Raw genomic sequence first — 22,108 nt, forward strand, 5'->3', positions numbered from 1 at the left:
CATTATACATAACAATGCCTTGCATAACAATAATTTATAATAAGCAGTACTGCCCTCAACTATAAAAAAATGTATTTCAAATCCTACATTTATATACACCATTCCTCCAAACTACCGTAACTCTCACAAGGAGTTGGCAGCTTTTTCTACGCTTTTCCTTAAAAGGCTCATTAAAAATAGATGCCAAGACATAATTTAGTTGAATATTAGTCCTTGTCTGTATTAATTTTTTTGAATATAAATTTATTTATTCCCTTTTGTCATCCTTCTTGTTTTATTGTAGTTATTATTGTTGTTATTGATGTCATCATTGCTGGATAGGATAGAGAGAAATGGAGAGGAGGGGAAGACAGAGAGGGGGAGAGAAAGATAGACACCTGCAGACCTGCTTCACCGCCTGTGAAGCGACTCCCCTGCAGGTGGGGAGCCGGGGCTCAAACCGGGATCCTTACACCAGTCCTTGTGCTTTGCGCCATGTGCGCTTAACCCGCTGAGCTACCGCCTGACTCCCCTGTCTGTCTGTATTAATTTTAAAACACTTTTAATTTTGTTCTGTAAAAAGAAACAAATACAGATTGAGCTTTGGAAATCTTGAGATTTCATCTTTTCTTGAGCCATTACTTATAAAACATGATACTTGGAGAGACAGATAGTAGACAGTTTCTAAAAAAAGCTAAAAAGTAAGGGGCTACAAAAATAGCTCACCTGGGAAGTGTACCTGCTCTGCCATATGTGCAAGACCAAAGCTCGAACTTGGCCCCTACTTAGATGGGGACACTTTGATGCTTTGACATCTTTTCCTCTACTCCTCTCTTTTTACCTTTGAAAGAGTCAGACCACAGTGGTAAAGAGAAAAAGGAGTGAGTGATCCGGGAGGTGGCACAGTAGATAAAAGTACTGGGCTCTCAAGCTTGAGGTCCTGAGTTCAATCCCCAGCAGCACATGTACCAGAGTGATGTCTGGTTTCTTCTCTCCTATCGTTCTCAGGAATAAATAAATAAATTTAAAAAAAGAAGAAAAAAAGGAAGTGAGAGAGACAAATATAAAATATACTGCATGAGACTGAAATAAGATTAAATAATACTCTACCCCCAGAATGACTTTTGAATTTTTAAATGAATTTAGTCATGAGTGAATTTTAATGTTAATAAAGCATAAAAAAGAAGCAATATTATATTTCAACATTTGGTTACAGACATTAAATGATCACAAAACACTGTTCATCTTCTGAAGGTAAGTCATTCCTACTGTGCTTACTGAAATCCTATAAAAAGTATTAACGGTGGCAGAAAATTAACTTTAGAACAGAGAAATAAAATATTAAATAGAACTGTACAGATTCTACTCAATAGGATAGTTCTGATTAAAAACGAGTTACTATTTACATAGTTTCCCCCTTCTCCCCCACCAGAATACACACAGATGTCTTTAATGTGATCTCTGCAATTCTTTAACAATACTTAGGTTTGGAAGAACAAATAGAAAAATCTTTGATCCTGCACATCACCTATAATCCACTTGAGTTGTCTCTGCACTGAGGAGTGTGAGCCTTTATCCAAGAAGGCTAAGAGGAGAAAAAGTGCTGTGATTGACTAGTCATGTCTGTCACAGGGACAGGAAGGAACATGTGTGGAAGGGTGAACAAAGCCTAGTTTAAAATAAGGCTAAAGTGAATCCCTACTATTTAAAGTTTTGAATCATCTCTGGGTTTTTAACTAAATCATTCAATAACTCCTTACTCACAGGTTACATGTATACTTATAAACATTATTATTTATGATATACCATTATTATAGAAATCCCATTAAACCATGAGACAATTAGAGTAATAATGATCCATATGTTATTGGAGCAGGGGCTTTAGAATTCCAGATGTAATAGTCAGAAGAAATGAGTTTCCGATCTAAAAAGAAAACAAAACCATGTAAGAATAAACAAGATCTTAAAAATTCAATGATGAGGACATTTTTTTTTTTAAAAATTGTGGAACACAACTATCTTATGCAAAGTCTTTTAAAATTTAGTGTAGTTCTTTTTTATCATTAATTCTATTTTATCAACCACTCTTACAATTTCTATAACTTTTTTTGTTTGCTTTTTGAGAGGGGAAGGGGAGATAGGGAGAGAGATAGAGAGACACCAGCAGCCTTGCTTCACCACTTGTGAAGCTGTCCCTTGCAGGTGGGGAGCAGGAGCTTAAACCTGCATACTGTAATGTGTGTGCTTAACCAGGTGTGCCACAGCCTGGCCCCCGTTTTTTTTCTTTTAAAGTTGAGCTTTGGGGGCTCATTCATGTCTGATACTACCATTTCTGGATGAGTGCTTTCATTAAAAAAAGAAGAACAAAAAAAATTTAGGTAGGGAGCTAGAGGGGAAAGACACCATAGCACTATACTACCTTCATGGAATGTCTGGTGCTATCACTGGTCCTCCAATGGGTTACTGAGGCTCAAACCCAGAGCTTCATGCTTGGTAAGTGTCCATGTTCTACATGGTAAGCCATCTTCTACCCACTTTTACCATTAAAGATAATGGGTTACCCAAAATAATATATATAGTGTTCATTAAATATTTGAACATCCTATTCCATGTTCATGGGTTGGCAGAATTAACATCATCAAAATGAATATACTACCCAGAGCCATATACAAATTTAATGCTATCCCTATCAAGATCCCAAACACATTTTTTAGGAGAACAGAACAAATGCTATAAATGTTTCTCTGGAACCAGAAAAGACCTAGAATTGCCAAAACAATCTTGAGAAGAAAGAACAGAACTGGAGGCATCATACTCCCAGATCTCAAATTGTATTATAGAGCCACTGTCATCAAAACTGCTTGGTACTGGAACATGAATAGACACACTGACCAGTGGAACAGAATTGAGAGCCCAGAAGTAAGCCCCCACACCTATGGACATCTAATCTTTGACAAAGGGGCCCAGACTATCAAACGAGGAAAGCAGAGTCTGTTCAACAAATGGTGTTGGAAACAATGGGTTGAAACATGCAGAAGAATGAAACTGAACCACTATATTTCACCAAATACAAAAGTAAATTCCAAGTGGATCAAGGACTTGGATGTTAGACCACAAACTATCAGATACTTAGAGAGAAATATTGGCAGAACTCTTTTCTGAATAAATTTTAAAGACATCTTCAATGAAATGAATCCAATTACAAAGAAGACTATGGCAAGCATAAACCTATGGGACTACATCAAATTAAAAAGCTTCTTCACAGCAAAAGAAACCACTACCCAAACCAAGAGACCCCTCACAGAATGGGAGAAGATCTTTACATGCCATACATCAGATAAGAGTTTAATAACCAATATATATAAAGAGCTTGCCAAACTCAACAACAAGACAACAAATAACCCCATCCAAAAATAGGGAGAGAACATAGACAGAATATTCACCACAGAAGAGATCCAAAAGGGTGAGAAACACACGAAAAATGCTCCAAGTCTCTGATTGTCAGAGAAATGCAAATAAAGACAACAATGAGATATCACTTCACTCTTGTGAGAATGTCATACATCAGAAAAGGTAACAGCAGCAAATGCTGGAGAGGGTGTGGGGTCAAAGGAACCCTCCTGCACTGCTGGTGGGAATGTCAATTGGTCCAACCTCTGTGGAGAGCAGTCTGGAGAACTCTCAGAAGGCTAGAAATGGACCTACCCTATGATCCTGCAATTCCTTTCCTGCGGATACATCCTAAGGAACCCAACACACACATCCAAATAGATCTGTGTACACATATGTTCTTGGCAGCACAATTTGTAATAGCCAAAACCTGGAAACAACCCAGGTGTCCAACAACAGATGAGTGGCTGAGCAAGTTGTGGTATATATACACAATGGAATACTACTCAGTTATAAAAAAAAATGGTGACTTTGTGGTTTTCAGCCGATCTTGGATGGACCTTGAAAAATTCATATTATGTGAAATAAGTCAGAAACAGAAGGATGAATATGGGATGATCTCACTCTCAGGCGTAAGTTGAAAAGCAAGATCAGAAGAGAAAACACAAGTAGAAGCTGAACTGGAATTGGCGTATTGTAGCAAAGTAAAAGACTCTGGGGTGGTGGTGGGGAAGCATACAGGTCCAAAAAGGATGACAGAGGACCTAGTGGGGATTGTATTGTTATGGAAAACTGGGAAATGTTATGCATGTACAAACTATTGTATTTACTGTTGAATGTAAAACATTAATTCCCCAATAAACTAAAAAAAAGATAAAAAATAGAGTATTAAATAAATGTACCCCGAAAGAATATTTGAACATCCATCTTTGAGCTTACGTATGCCACTGTCTTTCATTATTAGTATTACTATTTTCCTTTTTTAATTTAATATTTTTCTCTTTTTTATTATTTTTAATGTATTTTAACTTTTGTTGTCCTTGTTTTTCATTGTTGTTGTATCTATTGTTGTTGTTATTGATGTTGTCATTGTTAGATAGGACAGAGAGAAATGGAGAGAGGAATGGAAAACAGAAGGGGGAGAGAAAGACAGACACCTGCAGTACCTACTTTACTGCTTGTGAAGCGACTCCCCTGCAGGTGGGGAGCTGGGGGGGTCGAAGAGGGATCCTTTTCCTGGTCCTTTGCACCACCTGCGCTTAATCCACTGCGCTACCACTCAACTCCCAGCATTATTATTTTCAGCACTAAGTTCTATACTGTGAATACACACTTTGTCAAGATGATGATGTGTGTGCAATTAATGATACTTATGTATTTTAGAAGTCATCGAAAGAGCTATCTTTCTCAGAGACTGTAATCTTAGAAACTGGTCTTTTTGCATCTAGTAGCCTATAAATATAGGATAAAATTATTTGTTTCCAGACAAACCCACTGATTTTTTTTTGATGATGTAACTATATTATGCTTTCATTAAAAATGCATTGCAAGGACTCATATATATGCATGCATTTCTTATTTTAGCTTTTTTTTTTTTTCTTTTTTTTTAACCAGAGCACTGCTCAGCTCTGGCTTGTGGTGGCAGGGGATTGAACCTGGGACTTTGGAGCCTCAGGCACGAGAGTCTCTTTGCATAACCATAATGCCCGATATGCATGTATTTCTATAAGCAACAATAATAAATGTAGGAGAAAGCACAGGGACAAACCAGGTAAAACAAAGTAGAGTGCCTGTAGTGGCAAGCATGCAGCCAGACTTGAGTCCTTGAACCACATGGGAGTATTACAGCACCAGAGCTCCTTCTCCTATGCTGTCTCTCCCTTACTCTGAATGAAAAAGTGACTTGGAAAAATGAAAGACTATTTTGCTTACATTATATAGAACTTACTGCCATTTACAAGTAATTCTTAGAATGCAATCATTCTGAAATTATTTTGAAACTTTTAAGTTCAGAGTTCAACCCTACTTTAAGAAATACTTATCTAGGGAGTTGGGTGGTAGCGCTGTGGGTTAATCGTGCGTGGCGCGAAGTGCAAGGACTGTTGGAAGGATCCCAGTTCAAGCCCCTGGCTCCCCACCTGCAGAGGAGTCCCTTCACAGGCGGTGAAGTAGGTCTGCAGGTGTCTTTCTCTCCCCATCTCTGTTTTCCCCTCCTCTCTCCATTTCTCTCTGTCCTACCCAACTACAATAACTACAACAATAAAACAACAAGGGCAACACAAATGAATATTAAAAATTAAAAAAAATACATATCTAGTAGAAGAGATAGTTCAGTGACAGAGCAGAGTTTGCATGAGACCCCAGGCTTATCCCTGACACTGTACATTCTAGAGCTGTGCTCAGCGCTCTTGTGCGTGTGCACCCCCCAAAAAAATCAATTATCATATTATTATCTTTTTTCTGCACCAGGGTTGTTGGTGTGGACACTATGAATCCTGATGGCCATTTTTACCTTTTTTTTTTTTAAACGTTATTTTTTAATTGGAGAGGAGAAACTATGAGAGGAGGTGGAGGCAGACAGGGAGAGAGAAAGACACCTACAGACTTGCTTTACCACTTGTTAAATATCAGCCCTGCAGGTGGGGAACAGGGGCTTGAACCTGGGTCCTTGTGCATGGTAATGTGTGCATTTAACCACATGCACCACCACCTAGTCCCCACAACTATCTAATTATAAAGGCTTTACTGTCCTTACAGTATGAGAAAAACATTTCTATTTCTGTTTAACTAGTGTCTAGATACTTTTCTATACTGTACAGTGTATATGTAATTTAATCTAAATTAAATAAATTTAATTCACTTATAAATTGCTTTTCATCTCTCCATATTTTCATCAACACATATTTTTACAACAAGTTTACAGACAGCAAACCATCTTCCGATTGCCTTCCTATTGACTGAAAAAAGTACTGTGCTAGATAGTGCTCACTGACTACGGCATTTGTTAAAAACATTTAAGATTTTAAATAATAACCATATCTAACATTTACTAAATTCATATATGCTAAGTACCATACCAAGTGCTTGGTCGATATAATTTTTTGTAAACCTTGTAATAATAATCCTAAGATAAATAATGCCAGTATTCTATTTTATAGATGAGGCCACTAAAACTTAGAGAAAGCCAAAGATACAGCTAATACATTTGGAATGAATCCATATAGCTTATGTGTGCTTGGAGTTAGATTCAAACTTTATCTACCCAACAACAAAGTCCTTAAGAATAATCTCTGAATAAAACAATATATTATAACCAGAGAAAAACAAATACATACATATATATATATATATATATATATATATATATATATAATCTTTTTTTACCAGAACACTGCTCAGCTCTGACTTATGGTGTGGTACAGGGGATGGATGGAACCTGGGACTTTGAAGTCTCAGGCATGAGAGTCTTTTTGCATAACCATTATGCTATCTACCCTTGCCTCAAATCTAACTTTATAAAAGTTCATCTCTATTTTGATCCTTGCTCATCTTAAATAGAAGATAGCAATGTAACATACTCAAACTGTACACAAGATGGGATCAGGCCAGAACTTCTACAAATTGGGACTAATCTCTTATCTCTTTTTGTTACATTTACTGTTGTCTTAAATAATAAGTGCAACACTTTTAACTTCAAGTTAAAGTGAATCCATATAACTTACGTGTGCTTATTTTTGGTTTTCCTGACGCAAAAACTTGAACTGAATGCTGATCTGCGTAACACCCAGTCAGTGTGTAATCTAAGATCCGAAAATGAAGCTAGCAAAAAAGAGAAATAAAACAAACTTAGGTGATGATTTGGCAAAAATAGTGATTATGCTTTCACCTTTGATACAGTTTCTGAAGTTACCTCACATAGTTTACAAAACAAAAGTTATTTCTACGGCTGTGTGGTGCCGGAGGTGCCAGGATGAGCAAGCTGTGTTGGGAGCCTCTCTGCTCTCAATCCCTCAATAAAGTGCCCCCAAAACAAAAACGAAAAAATTACATTAAACCTGAATAGTGTGTGCGAATGTATTCACATGTACCAAGTACTTCACTAATAACTCTAATCCATGCTGCCAGATACCTTATTTCATAAACAAGAGTAATGAAATTCAGAATTGAAAGCTATTAGCACCCCAGTACTTATGTGGCAGAGTTGATATGTGAACTTAGCTCTCACTAACTACCAAAACTGGTGCTTTGCCCTTCGTGGTGTCTGGAGCTGTATATTTCATCTCTAAAACTATGTGGCTATAGTGTATGTCCCAACATAAATATTTTATAGGGAGAACTATATAAACTTTCTAGCAAACTATAAGAATACAACCACTAACAGAAATACTAGTTTGGAGTTTGGAAAAAATGTGATGTTCAACTTAACTTTCCAGAAAACAGAAGTTTAACTTCTACAGAATTCAGCTTTTTTTCACCTGTAATAATTTCTAAAATATAATAACTCATATTTCCTGGATTTAACTGATGATTTCGTGTCATAAGTATAAGTGCCAATTATTACTTTGTGGTAGAATAAAAGTTTCTGAATACACAGTATCGGGTGCTTCTGTCACAATGATAGTCACATCAACTATGAAAGGTCATTCTCTAATAAAGCTCTAGTTTCCTTTTGCTGTGAATTTCTGATTTTTTCCTTCATATTCATGATTATCTATCTAGACCTTAAAAGAGTTTTGCTTCAGCTCCATCTTTACAAGTTTCCCCTGACCACTTCAGTCAGAAGTGCTTATTCTTTTCACTGATTACTGACATGCATCAGTGAAAAAAGATTAGAGGCACAACTACAATATATATGCATATCAATTTAAAATGTACTATACATATAACTTAATTTGTATAAACCTCTTGAGTATGGTAAAAGAAGGGTAGAACTAGGTTGAGTTGGAGTGTTTTGGTTGTATTTTAACTCCTTCACCTTAAAAATTTTGAAGTATGAAGTAAAATAGCATAACTGATACAAAACAAAAAGAATTTCATAAAAATCTAGAAAGGACCTAACACAAAAGAACAGAATTTTTCAAAAGGTTATAAAAATTAAAAAAAAAAGTTTTCTAATGTACTGAGCCATATATTTTACCTTTATTAATTATTATTATTATTTTTATAGAATTTATTTATTCATGAGAAAGACAGGAGGAGAGAAAGAACCAGACATCACTCTGGTATATGTGCTGCCAGCAATTGAACTTAGGACCTCATGGTTGAGAATCCAATGCCCTATCCACTGCGCCACCTCCCGGACCACATATTTTACCTTTAAATACGCTGTACTTCCAATGCAAATCTGGTCAAATGGCTGTTTGTCATGGTTCTTGGCTCCAAAAGTTACAGTTCCAGAAAGACTAATTTCCATTGATTTAGGGAACTTCTGTCCTAACAAGACAAATATACCAATCAACTATTATAAATTAAGTAGACTTTACAATGGGGGGGAAAAAAAAGGTAATAAAACATCTTACCAATAATCCAGATCAGTAAACTTTTCTCTCGGAATACTTCAAGCTGTCCAAAACTAACTTTATATTCCACATGTGTGATTGGACCTCTTTAAAATGAACATAGTATTAAAAAAAAAAAAATTAAAGACTGAACAGTTCTAAGGGATCTAAGCTTATTTTGGTATTGCTGCTTAACAGATGGCAGCATAAAAGCAGGCCTATACTCAATTTTGTAGGATACAGGACAATTAATAAGTATCATATCTTGAAAGTCAAGATACAATAAATATTTTTGGTGGTATGTATTTTACTAGCTCCAAAGATATCTAGAAAATTATGTAGAATATATTAATAGTCACATGGATTAACATCAAAACTATGATTTTACTGTATAGCTATTTTCTGATAAGACTTTTGCTGAAGAAAAAAATTAAATGGAAAACAGATGGGGAGTGAGGGTGGAGGGGAGAGCCAATGAAGCTTAACTTATCACTTAAGTGGCAGTGGGGTTTGATGTGCATGTAGAATATAAAGTGGTAGAAATAAAGTCAGGAGTGAACAAGTATGGGAAGGCTACATTGACTTAAGTTTACAAACTACAGCAAGTTTAACCACAAAAAGACATATTCAAAGATAAGAGATGATTTTTGTGATTATGTTTTAGTTCAGAATCAGCATTCACTGATTAACATTAAAATGAAAACTGAAGAATTCAGTGTAGGACAGTGGAAATATATGAAAGAATGTAGGAATCATGGCACCATGTTGCTTTATTCTTACCTGTTATAAAAAGGTATATGAGCTTCACAGAATTCAAAATTATTTCTCACACTTTCATGAAGTTTTAGATTAACTGTTATTTTTAGTTGGACTTCTTCCTCTTTGATTTGATAAAAACCCAAAATTGGTGGGACAGGAACCTGGATACAAACAAATTTTAATAAAATTCTGAGATTAACAGGTCTAAAATATGAATGGTAACTAAAAAGAAAAGCACAGAGTAACAAATACATAGATTATCTATAGATAGGCTTTTAGTGTCTACGTTAATCCAAATCTATTTGAAGTACCAATGGCTTATAACACCATATGGGTTTTGGGTGTACATCACTATAAATCAACATTTGCATATACATTATTCCAAGTTGTCCTGATAACATAGTATGGAAGTATATTCTATGGGCAAGGATTCTTCCATCTCTTTAAGTTTTCAGAGCTGAGAAAAGTGCTTTACATTGGTGTGAAGTACATTTTTTTACTCTTGCTCATTCAAATTTCTCTCCTCCAGATTCTCCATAATCTACAATACAGGATGCATGCTAGACATACTGATCACTGATATTGTCCAACAGTTCCTGCTGCTTTGTCTGTGTCTTGTGACTCCACTGTCCCCTAGCTCTGCATCTTCCATTCATCAGTAAACTGAGAGACAAGGTGCGTTCAATCATCGTTTCTGGGACGTGTAAACCTAGAAGATTCTAAAACAGTACAGGTTCTAGAGGTCATGTTAAAGCAGAGAAAACTGGTTGAGAGGGTTCTGAGAACAAATGGTGAGATGGACAGTGTAGACCTTCAGTACAGAGTACTACTGGTTGACTTTAGATTCAGTATGGCCTACTTCTTACCTTTAAATGACAATGAAATGATTTCTTGCTATTTCAAATTCCCTTACTTTAGGCATTTCTGAACTATTGATTCAAAACTAGGGTGAGAGACAAACAGTACAGCTGCAAAGAAGCTGGGTTTTGGAGTCTGAAAAATCTGGGTTCAAATCCAGGTTCTGCTACTTAAGCAATTTAGCTAACTTAATCAAGTTAGTTAGCTTTTTTGAGGCTTTTTTCATCTGTAAAAATGAGGCTAATAATACTTAAGGTTTTTTTTTTTTTTTTTTTTGCCTCCAGGGTTATTGCTGGGTATTGGTGCCTGCACTATGAATCTAGTGGTCCTGGAGGCCATTTTTTTCAATTTTGTTGCCCTTGTTATTGTTGCCACTGATGCTGTTGGATAGGACAGACGGAAATTGAGAGTAGAGGAGAGGCAGAGAGGGGGAGAGAGACAGACACCTGCAGACCTGCTTCATCGATTGTGAAGTGACCACCCTGCAGGTGGGGAACCAGAGGCTCGAACTGGGATCCTTATGCAATACTTAAGGATTTTATAAGTACTAGAAAAAAATACATTTTATAAATACATGAAAAATGACTGGGATAATGTCTAACGCATGGCAACTATTCATTCAATGACTACTACTACTATGTATTTTAAACTAGAGCTAACTAGGAGTGCTTCAGAGGTAGTTTTGGTCATGACTCAAACCATATTTAAATCATACTATGATTGACCCCATGACCATGAACTCATTAGGGAATGGTAGGGAAAATTTCCATGGTAGCCTTAGAGGTGGTACAATGGCCAGAGCATTTAATTAATTAATGTGCCAAAGTAATGCTCTGGTTCTTGCTCTCTCTCCTCTCCCTCATGTTAATACATAAAATAAAAATTAAAAAAAAATTCCATGACTTTAAAAACCATTCAATGCTGCTACAATGTATCAGATATAATAGGTATCTATTAATCATAGGCAAGTAACATATGAAAAGTTATAGGTTTCATTTGGACCAAATGTATGAAAGATTTGCTTTTAACTCATAAATATGCAGATTTATTCCAAAATTGTTTACCTGGGAAGTGTAATAGCACAAGTTGAATGACTCTAAAGGTGGAGTGAAAGGAAACTTGTAAGGCCCACTAAATGCAGAATCATCAATTGCATCAATACTACTAGAAGTCAGAATTGCAGAGTCAAGAGAAGTTACACAAGGATGAACAAGAATATCTTGAAGCGGAGATCCATTGGTGGGAAGACTCAAGCTGATGGTAACATTTGGTGTGATTCCTTCTAAATCACACTGCAATAAAGGCAGAAAGAGGTATCAGGGTCATAAGCATACAACTTTTTTTAAGAACTGTCCTATTTTCTTATTAGTGATTAACAAAATTGAAAAACAACAGGAGTGCAATACCACGCCATTTCTATCACCAAAGTTGGTGTCCCCATTCCCTCCATTGGAAACTAGTAGTTCTCCCAAGGTCACAGATATGGATTGACTATTTCTATAACTATATATATATATGTATTTATGTATTTTTTTAATCCTATTTTTTTCCTATGGTCTCGCCGTCTCTTGCATTTTAAGTCTCACCTACACCTATTACTACTTCCAAATGTCCTTCCTTTTTCCTTCTTTTTCTGGGTCCTAATGAAATTGGGTTTCAGAGCCCTCTGGCTATCTTCCATTAACATTTCTCCCCATCTAGAAGTATGGACCAAAATTATTTTTGGGGTGCAGAAGGTCGGAGTTCTGGACTTTCTAATTGCTTCTCTGCTGGACATGGGCATTGGCATGTAGATCCATACCCCCAGCCTGTTTCTGTCTTTCCCTAGTGGAGTAGGGCTTAGAGAGGTGAGGTTCCAGGGCTCATTGGTGAGGTTGTTTATCCAGGAAGTCAGGATTGAGTCATAGTACATCTGTAATGTGGTGTTTGAAAGGCTGTAAGTTATGAGGCAGGGCAAAATGTTTACTAAATAGGAACCACAAAGTAGGAATAGAGCAGGTGAGAGTAGAGATTTTAGTGTGCTAAGAAGCTAGGAATTCTATTTTAGGTGTATTCCTAGGGGCCCATGACTTTAGTGATTTTTGCCTGAGTTTAATAGTTAACATGGAGGTGGGCTAAAATTTATTCTGGGGAGATGTAGTTAATTAAGAGTTGAGAATAGACCTAGAAAGCTGGCCCAAACTTGAAGAAAATATATTAATGCTATTAACTTTCCCAAACTTGAAGAAAATATATTAATGCTATTAACTGTTTATCACATCCATTTGACCTAAGCCCATGTATATTCATATTTAGCACAGGAGAATGTGTAACTTCCAAGCTCATGTCAATCTGAGCTCAGCCCATGGTACAGCTGGGAATAGTCTAGGACCAGTCTTCCTTGAGTGGCAAAGTAGGCTGATCCAGCCTCTCTTCGAAAAGTGGGGCAGTCCCTACCATTGATACTTTATAGTGGGGGCAAGGTCCTGGAGAGGCCGATAAAAGGGCTGTGACATTCCTAATAGAAGTGACCAGTGATGGTGGAGAGGTCTAGGCCCATTGTATCTATGGGGGAATCCTAGGATTCCCTGACCTGGGTCCCAAGTGATAGGGTGGCTTGGTAGCCACCATTAAGTGAGCCAGTCTATTGCCCTTTTCCACCTTTTTGTAGTCCCTTCTTTATCTGATGAGCTTGGGTTTTTTCCCCCAGCTGTTAAAGCACTGAGTATCATTTGTTGTATCCAAATTGGTGTATGGGTCTGGCCTCAAGAAGCATTCATCTTCTGGTTGAGAGAGGCTTTTTTGAATTATCTGAGTGATTTTCCAAAATTTAACTCATTTTTCTCTGAAGTTACTTCTCCTTGTTTCAGTGTTCTGATGAACAATTCTACCATGCTCTTAGACACTTAGAGACCTCTGTTACATCTAAACTCCTACAAAAAGCCATTTTAAATTCACTGCCTTCTCTCCATTCCTGTTGCAATCACTTTGATATAAACCCCTGCACATTTCTGTAATAATCCATGTCTCTAGATTTGCTTTTCTTGAGTTAACTCAATTGTCTACTATGCCAGAGCTACTTTAATGAAACTTTAATTCTAATTATATCTATGTTCAAGATTTTCCAGTAGTTTCTCCCTCAATTTTGTATTACTTTTAAAGATTTTCATTGTTTAGCTCCCATCTACCTCCTTTGTCATTTTCTTTTCTTAATATTTAGTTATTTTTCCCTTTTGTTGCCCTTGATTTTTTTAAATTGTTGTTATTGATGTCATCATTATTAGCTAGGACAGAGAGAAATAGAGAGAGGAGGGGAAGACAGAGAGGGGGAGAGAAAGATAAACACCTGCAGACCTGCTTCACCACCTGTGAAGCGACTCCCCTGCAGGTAGGTGGCCAGGGGCTTGAACTGGGACCCTTGCACTTTGCGCCACATGCACTTAACCCACTGCGTTACCCTTGGTCATTTTCTATTCTGCAACTTATGCTGTAGACATACTGGCTCTTAATTTTCCTGAATATACCATAATTACTTAAATCTTTGTATGTGCTATTCTTTCCTGCTACAATGTTTTCTTCTTGAACACTCAGCTTATTGAACGCTTTGTACATTTACATTTACAACGCTTTGAACTTACATTTGCCCATACGACAATCCCAGTTCCCCCCGCCCCCCACGCCCATGCTGTCAGGTCAGTTTGGCAATGAGGGGTACTCATGAGAAATCTGGAAGGTAGAGGGAAAAGAGTGTTCATAATCTTGGAAAGTCGTGGGAATCGGAAATGATTTTTTTTTTTTAAAGAACTAATACCAAAGATCAATGTGCCAGTTTTATAATTTTTTCTTTAAGCTCCTACATTAAAGTTGTGATGCCTAGATAAGAGCACTTCCATACACCTTTCCATGAATTTCTTGTTTTGAGATTGCAACAGATAAACATTGTTGACTTTCTGCAAGGCTGCAATCAATGGATCAAAGACTTAGTCTCTCAGTTTTATTATACTTGGCTAAATTCTAATTCCTGTATCAAATTTATTACTTTATCTTGTAGTGATTCTTTTTTTGACCGAATGAAACTGATAATTCTTTATGGGCACAACTTGACATTTATTATTCAAGCACCTAGTTAAAACTAGCCAATCAAATCATACAAGACTTGTAATATATTTGGTTTGGATAGACTTACACAGTATTTTAAGAGTTAGTAAAACTCAGAAGTGTAACACTGAGTGCTATGTGCTAGCAGCTACTGAGTTATACTATTACATACAAATCTGCACCATACAGTTAAGTCAACCCCTTCCAATTATTTGTGCTACTGTTTCTCTCTTTATGCCTTAAGCTGTTTGAAAGTGAGAGTTGTATACTTTTTCTTGGATCACTAGCACATTTCTCTGTACAGGAGACAAAATATATACTATATAGTTACCACTTTCAAATTATGAATCCTATCTTTGTTTTGATTCTAACATGAAATGTTTTGTCTACTACTCCACATATACAGCACACATACATCTACTACACATTATGATCACCTAGAAAGCAGGTAAACATTCTGAATGGTACCATATGTACTTAGTGCCATAGGAAGGTCTTTTAGACAGCTAAAATAATGCCAACAACATTTGAAAATAAAAATACCAAATAATCTCATCACAAATCTTAAAACTATCTTGTGTTTCAACTTTTTAAGTATTTCACTTTAATGAGTGAGAGATAGAAAGACACAGGTAGAGAGTAATCAAAACACTGCTAAGCTCTGTATTATGGTGGTGTGAGGGACTGAATCTGTGACCTTGTTTCAGGCATGAGTCTTTTGCACAGCCATTCTGGTGTTGCCCTGGCATTATATTTCAACTTCTTAAAAAAAAAAATTTAGTTTAATGAGAGACACAGAGATAATGAGAGAGAGTACTGCTTAGCTTTGGCTTATAGTGGTGCTGGGGATTGAGCCTGGATCTTTAAGAGTCTCATCTGAGACCTTGGAGCTTCAGGCATGAAAACTCTTTTGTATAACTGTTATGTTGGCTCCCCAGACCTCATGTTGCAATTTTTAAAATTTATTTATTTATTCCCTTTTTGTTGTCCTTATTGTTTTATTGTTGTAGTTATTATTGATGTCATTGTTGTTGGATAGGACAGAGAGAAATAGAGGAAGGGAAGACAGAGAGGTGGAGAGAAAGATAGACACCTGCAGAACTGCTTCACCGCCTGTGAAGCAACTCCCCTGCAGGTGGGGAGCTGGGGGCTCAAACTAGGATCCTTACGCCTGTCCTTGAGCTTTGCACCCGATGCACTACCACCGACTCCCTTATGTTCTAATTTTTAAACATTTAAGCCATGTGCTACTTCAACCTTTATATATGAACTAGCAAGAAAAAAAATCAGCTTGGGAACAGTGAAATTGTACATATGTGACACCTGAGTCTCACAAATAAATTAGAGGATTAAACTGAGCCTTTTGATCCTCTACTAAGAGCTTTAATTTTTGTTATTCAACATGGCATTGACAATTATTAACTTTTATTTCTATTTTTTCTAAATTTTTAACATTAAGCTAGAGGATTTTATACCTAATGATTTGTTTAAGTGAAATAAAATCCCTTTAAAGTAATTTCATATATTAAGTGAAATATCTATCAAATCTATTACTCCCCACCTCCACTAAGAAAATGGAAACGAGGTACAGTGGTTCAAAATAATCTCACCGTATTACTAAAACTACTCTTTTCAAAAAGTGGGAACTAATTCTTTTTTTTTTTAAACATATTTATTTATTCCCTTTTGTTGTTGTTGTTGCCCTTGTTTTTTATTGTTGTAATTATTGTTGTTGTTATTGATGTTGTTGTTAGGACAGAGAAACGGAGAGAGGAAGGGAAGATGGGGAGAGAAAGACAGACACCTGCAGACCTGCTTCACCACTTGTGAAGTGACTCCCCTGCAGGTGGGGAGCTGGGGAGCGCAAACCGGGATTATTATGCCGGTCTTTGAGCTTTGCGCCATGTGTGCTTACCCGCTGCACTACTGCCCAACCCCCAGGTGGGAACTAATTCTACAGCCTTGAATGTGAACTAAACTTAGCAACTTGTTTGTAGTGCTTTGTTTTTCCATTATTATTATTTTTGGATCATCTGTTCTGCAGATGTTAGGGAAGCCATTCACCAAGTTGTGAGAATGTTATTAGACTACTGAGAAATCGATACAGAAAGGAACTCGCATCAACTTCACAACCATGAGTGGCAAGTAGATTGTCTTATTCAAACTGTCAGATGACAAAAGCCCTAGCTAAAATCTCTTTTCCTTCCCCCCCCCCCCCCAACACTGCAATAGAGACTTTTACTGTCACATGTATCTTCTCATTACTGGTCAGTGAAAGGTAGGGATCAGAGACATTTTGCCTTGAAAGTGATGTTAACAGATGGATTTTGCTGGGTAAAACTGGAAAGGCTGCCTTGGACAATTACCCACTTTACTGGGCCTCCCCACAGTTAGAAATTCCCCTGCCACAGTGGACATGACCTCCTGGAGACTGAACTCACTGTCCCAGACCAGGCATTTTAGCCCAGTGGGGAGATAAAGAAACTCTTCATTTTTGTCTTTTCTTCCTAGAGCAATAGAAAGATTGAGCTCACCTGATTCACAGACCAATTAGAAGCAATTTCAACACTTTTTTTCACAGATGTAGCAAACTGGGAAAGCTTAGATATGGGAGTTCTTGGTCTTAAGTTTGAATTCTGACCTTGACACTCAGATGAGGATTTAGAGGATCGGGGTAATTGGGGAAGACAACATAATGAGTGAACAGTACTTTGTTTAAAACACACAAATAAAAAAAAAAGAAAAAGAAAAAGAAGGAAAAGAAAGAGGAGGAGGGAGAGGAGGCAAAAAAAAAAAAAAGGAGAAAAGAAGAGGAGAGCAGAAGGTGAAAGGAACGTCTTCTGGTAGAGGGTTGGAGTAAATGATCACAAAGATTTTTTTTCCTCTAGAATATGTAATGCAGCTGGGGAAATAGCTCAGCTGGAATGGCACAGGACTTATATATCCAAGGTTCCTGGTTCTATACCTAGCACCACATACCCGGCTAAAATCTTGACTGCAATTTCACAAAGGAACTTCCCACAAGAAGGAAGGAAGGAAGATGAAGGAAGATTTCTCACTACAAGTTCCAGCCAAGATGCTTCTAAAGTCCTGAATCATAGAAATTATAAGGAAAGTAATTATTTACTGTTGAGGCAACAGGCAATTCATTATACAAGAAATAAAATATATATTTGTTAAGGACAACAAAAAAGTAGTTCTCATGTGAATCTCAAATCTAATGATTGCTGCTTGAGATTAAAATAAAAAATGTTACCTAGCAGTATAAAGTTGGTAACATTCTTATCTCTATAGATGCTTAAATAGTATAGTAAAACAAACGCCAGAGACAATCTCACCTTGCAAGTGACAGCTCCAACAACTTGCCATGTATCTGCTATATCCTGTTTGTCATATTGCATGGATTTTACCTTTTCAGTGATAGAAATAGAAACTTGTGGTTTTCCTTTGTATGCTCCTGTTTTCCAGGCTGGTTGTTTTTGTGACTGAGTCACAGAAGCAAAATTTATACTATCTAGAGAATTCTGTAAGTTGGCGTCTAACAAAGTACCAAATGGACAAGCTTGTAAAAGCAAGTCAGGAAGTTGATTCAGTTTTGTATTAAGCTCAATGTCATTTTTTTGACGTGAGTAGAGAAAGTCCTGTATCCCAAAGAGTAGTTCAAAACCTTGTGAAATTCCACTAATGCTAACTAATGGTGGACGAGGGCATAATGTTTGTTCAACTAGTGGAACACAAGCATATACCATGCTATTCTTTAGAAAAGCTATGACTGGCCAGAGTTCTTCGCTTCCTACTGGGAGTCTGTAGACAGATGTTTTATTGATGTGTGAGCAGCTATCACGACTTTCCACAAAGTCATTATCATCCAGCAATCTAAGCTCAAAGAGTAGTGCTTTAAGGAAGGGGCCATCTTCAGGAATAGGCACATAACTTGTTCCGTTGAAGACTGAGGCCCTTTTTTCAACAGTTGGATACCGCCTGCATTAATGAAAACAAAATATCATAAATGATCTTCCAAGAATCCCAAACCAAACAAGATCCAAACCCCCCGAACTCCAAGCAAATAGTCACAAAAGAAAATACAACAAATGCTTACACACTCATAAGAACCACAACTCAAATATGTTAAATTCCTATTTAGTAACTTTAGTGTATTTAATATATTATCAAAAAGTATTGTTATATTCTTTATTTGTCTATTTAATTGAGTTATTATTATTATTTTGGCCTCCAGGGTTATTGCTGGGGCTCAGTGCCTGCATTATGATTCCATGGCTCTTGGAGGCCATTTTTTCCCCTTTTGTTGCCCTTGCTGTTTATTGTTGTTATTATTGTTCTTATTGTTGGATAGGACACAGAGAAATCGAGAGAGGAGGGGAAGACAGAGAAGGGGAGAGAAAGAATAGAGACCCGAAGACCTGCTTCACCGCCTGTGAAGTGATCCCTCTGCAGGTGGGGAACCAGGGTCTAGAACCGAGATCCTTAAGCTTTGTGTCATGTGCGCTTAACCCGCTGCCCTACCGCCTGGCCCCTAGTTACTTTTTTAAACAGGTAGAACATATATGATTTTCATCCAAAATCCTAGTGCCTTGGTCACTCAGGTCATTCAGGGAAGAATTATACACCAGGACACAGTTTATAATATATAAGAAGCCCCCCCCCCCCAGTTCATCTCAGTAGAGCATCAAAAGACTCTTCTAGTTGAAGTGACACAAATTTGTGGAATTCAGGTACCGCATATATACAATTTTACTGTTCATGAGTGGTTTTATTATTTTTTTCATTCAGATAGACACATAAACACACCGTAGCACCAGAGCTTCTCCTGGTGTCATAACATCTCCTATGTGATACCTGGGCTTGAACCTGCATTGCACACATCGCAAGGCATATGCTCTACCTGTTGAGCTCTCTGATGTGAGATATTATTTTAAAAGTAATATTCTTTTTTTTTTTTAAATATATTTTATTTTATTTATTTTTTCCCTTTTGTTGCCCTTGTTGTTTTTTATTGTTGTAGTTATTATTGTTGTCGTTGTTGTTGGATAGGACAGAGAGAAATGGAGAGAGGGAGGGGAAGACAGAGAGGAGGAGAGAAAGATAGACACCTGCAGACCTGCTTCACCGCCTGTGAAGCGACTCCCCTGCAGGTGGGGAGCCGGGGTTCGAACCGGGATCCTTATGCCGGTCTTTGTGCTTTGCGCCACCTGCGCTTCGCCCGCTGTACTACAGCCCGACTCCCCTAAAAGTAATATTCTATACTACCTAATCTGTAGTAATAGATACACATGATAATGTAGTTTTAGTAATAATAACTAGTATCTATGGTCCTAGAAAATATTACAAAATATTAATATGGGCTGGGGGATAGCATAATGATTATGTAAAAGGCCTTCTTGTCTGAGGCTCCAAGGTCCTAGGTTCAGTTCCCAACACTACCATAATAAACCAGAGCTGCACATTGCTTTGGCTGAAAAAAATATAACAACAACAACAACAAAAAGTGAAAATCCTTCTCCTGGTGATATATCCTAAGAAACCCAACACACCCATCCAGAAAGATTTGTGTATACCTATGTTTTTAGCAGCACAATTTGTAGCAGCCAAAACCTAGAAGCAACCCAGGTGTCCAACAACAGATGAGTGGCTGAGCAAGTTGTGGACTATATACACAATGGAATACTACTCAGCTCTTAAAAATAATGATTTTGGGGTCGGGCGGTGGGCAGTGGGTTAAGCGCATGTGGCGCAAAGCGCAGGGACCGGCGTAAGGATCCCGGTTCGAGCCCCCGGCTCCCCACCTGCAGGGGAGTCGCTTCACAGGTGGTGAAGCAGGTCTGCAGGTGTCTGTCTTTCTCTCCCCTTCTCTGTCTTCCCCTCCTCTCTCCATTTCTCTCTGTCCTATCCAACAAAGAATTGCGTCAACAAGGGCAATAATAATAACCACAACGAAGCTACAACAAGGGCAACAAAAGGGGGAAAAAATGGCCTCCAGGAGCGGTGGATTCATGGTGTAGGCACCGAGCCCAGCAATAACCCTGGAGGAGGAAAAAAATAAATAATGATTTCACCATTTTCAGCCCATCTGGGATGGAACTTGAAGAAATCTTGTTAAGTGAAATAAGTCAGAAACAGAAGGATGAATATGGTACGGTCTCACTCACAGGCAGAAATTGAAATACAAGATCAGAAGCAGAACTTGGACTGGAGTTGGTGTATTGCACCAAAGTAAAAGACTCTGGGGTGGGGGTACAGGTCCTGGAAAAGGATGACAGAGGACCTAGTGGGGAGTTGTATTGTTATATGGAAAACTGAGAAATGTTATGCATGTACAAACTATTGTACTTACTGTTGATTCTAAAACATTAATTCCCCAATAAATTAAACAAATTAGAGTCGAATTATTAATGATGGAAATAAGTCTGATAACTGCTTAGCAAAAACTTTCCATGTTCTCAAATGTTTTTATTGTCGAAAGTAAAAAAAAAAAAAAGGAATGATACATGTTTAGTACTCTGTAATTTTCTTCCCTTCCTTTCGTCATTTCCATTTCAATCATAAGCAGGTGAAGCTGATTTAAGTACTAACAATATCAGAGAACAAATGAGAGATACTATGTGCCATGTGTCACGTCTATCAGTATTATTTCCATTAACAAGTAATCTGTCCGGGTTGAGGCCCAGGCACGCCTTGCATCACAAATCTAAGCTACACCATCCACCGACTCATCATTCCCGATAATTTAGACCAGCATTTACCTTGAAAACCTGACGGTGCCACAAAGCGGAGTTCCCGGCTCGTGGCTTATGAGCCACACTGCCCGCTGAGCCATGGTGAGTCACTAAAACATCAACTCATCGCTAAGGTTGTCACCGAGGAAGAAGAGCACAAGCCTGCTTTCTCAGATGGATTCTTCCTAGAAGCCCCAAGGCTCAATCATCCAGAGCCACCCGCCCACCACAAACAGGTCGAGCTCAGCAGAGAAGACGCTTCTGCAGAAATGATCAAACCATGTCTGCTACTCCTGGCAAACACATTACGTAAAGTTCTGACAATCCGCACCTAGCAAGAACCTGGAGCGATTTACCTCTCCTGGCACGCCCAGCGTGGACTTGCTTCCTCTATAGTTCACTTCCGGGATGGTGGCCGGCGAGGACCACGCTTTCTCACTCACCCAGGCCGAGGTTTCCCCGCTCCGCGGTTCTCTCTCCGGCCCCTCCCGGCAGCCACTCCGGCGCGCGCAGCTCCACTTCCGGCGTACGAGGCGGTGACAATGGGAGCAGCGCGGGCGGCGCCGGGAGGCAGCTGACAGGCGTCTGCGGCTTCGCTTCATGGCCGCTCTCCCGTTCCGCCTGGGCTCTGAGGGGAGTGGGAGGTCCCGTAGCAGCCGGGAGCCGGAGCTGGCGAGCCGAGCGGGAGACTGTGTGCGGCGCCGCTGAGGCGCAGCATGTGAAGCAGAGACGGCAGCCAGTGCTAGGCGAGCCTCTCAGCCGGCCGGGATGGCTACGACGGCCGAGCTCTTCGAGGTGGGTGTGCAGGGAGTG

General features: G+C 38.3%; 2 protein-coding genes across 5 annotated transcripts in view; one reads left to right on the top strand and one right to left on the bottom strand.

Annotated features, from left to right (window-relative positions):
• Nucleotides 1-1,120: 1,120 nt before the first annotated feature.
• AP5M1 (adaptor related protein complex 5 subunit mu 1) lies at nucleotides 1,121-21,734 on the bottom strand. Of its 4 annotated transcripts, none has more exons than XM_060174921.1 (8): nucleotides 21,627-21,734; nucleotides 17,900-18,542; nucleotides 11,549-11,776; nucleotides 9,648-9,787; nucleotides 8,889-8,974; nucleotides 8,684-8,802; nucleotides 7,092-7,188; nucleotides 1,121-1,903 (listed from the first exon to the last, which is right to left on the bottom strand). In XM_060174921.1, exons 2-8 carry the CDS (start codon nucleotides 18,308-18,310, stop codon nucleotides 1,821-1,823), a joined length of 1,164 nt encoding a protein of 387 aa, XP_060030904.1. In that variant the 5' UTR covers nucleotides 18,311-18,542; nucleotides 21,627-21,734; the 3' UTR covers nucleotides 1,121-1,820. The 4 variants fall into 4 exon arrangements, 3 of the variants coding, with proteins under 3 accessions (XP_060030904.1, XP_007535825.1, XP_060030903.1); XM_007535763.3 differs by having other exon boundaries at nucleotides 21,323-21,662; XM_060174920.1 differs by lacking the exon at nucleotides 11,549-11,776 and having other exon boundaries at nucleotides 21,323-21,665.
• The window catches only part of EXOC5 (exocyst complex component 5), a 59,760-nt gene continuing 59,362 nt past the window's right edge, over nucleotides 21,711-22,108 (top strand). Inside the window, exon 1 of the mRNA XM_060174919.1 lies at nucleotides 21,711-22,090. Coding sequence (XP_060030902.1) covers nucleotides 22,064-22,090 — 27 coding nt within the window. The 5' untranslated portion in view covers nucleotides 21,711-22,063. The remainder of the gene's footprint in view (nucleotides 22,091-22,108) is intronic.

Source organism: Erinaceus europaeus, chromosome 16, assembly GCF_950295315.1.
Source record: "Erinaceus europaeus chromosome 16, mEriEur2.1, whole genome shotgun sequence".
Classification (NCBI taxonomy): Eukaryota; Metazoa; Chordata; class Mammalia; order Eulipotyphla; family Erinaceidae; genus Erinaceus; species Erinaceus europaeus.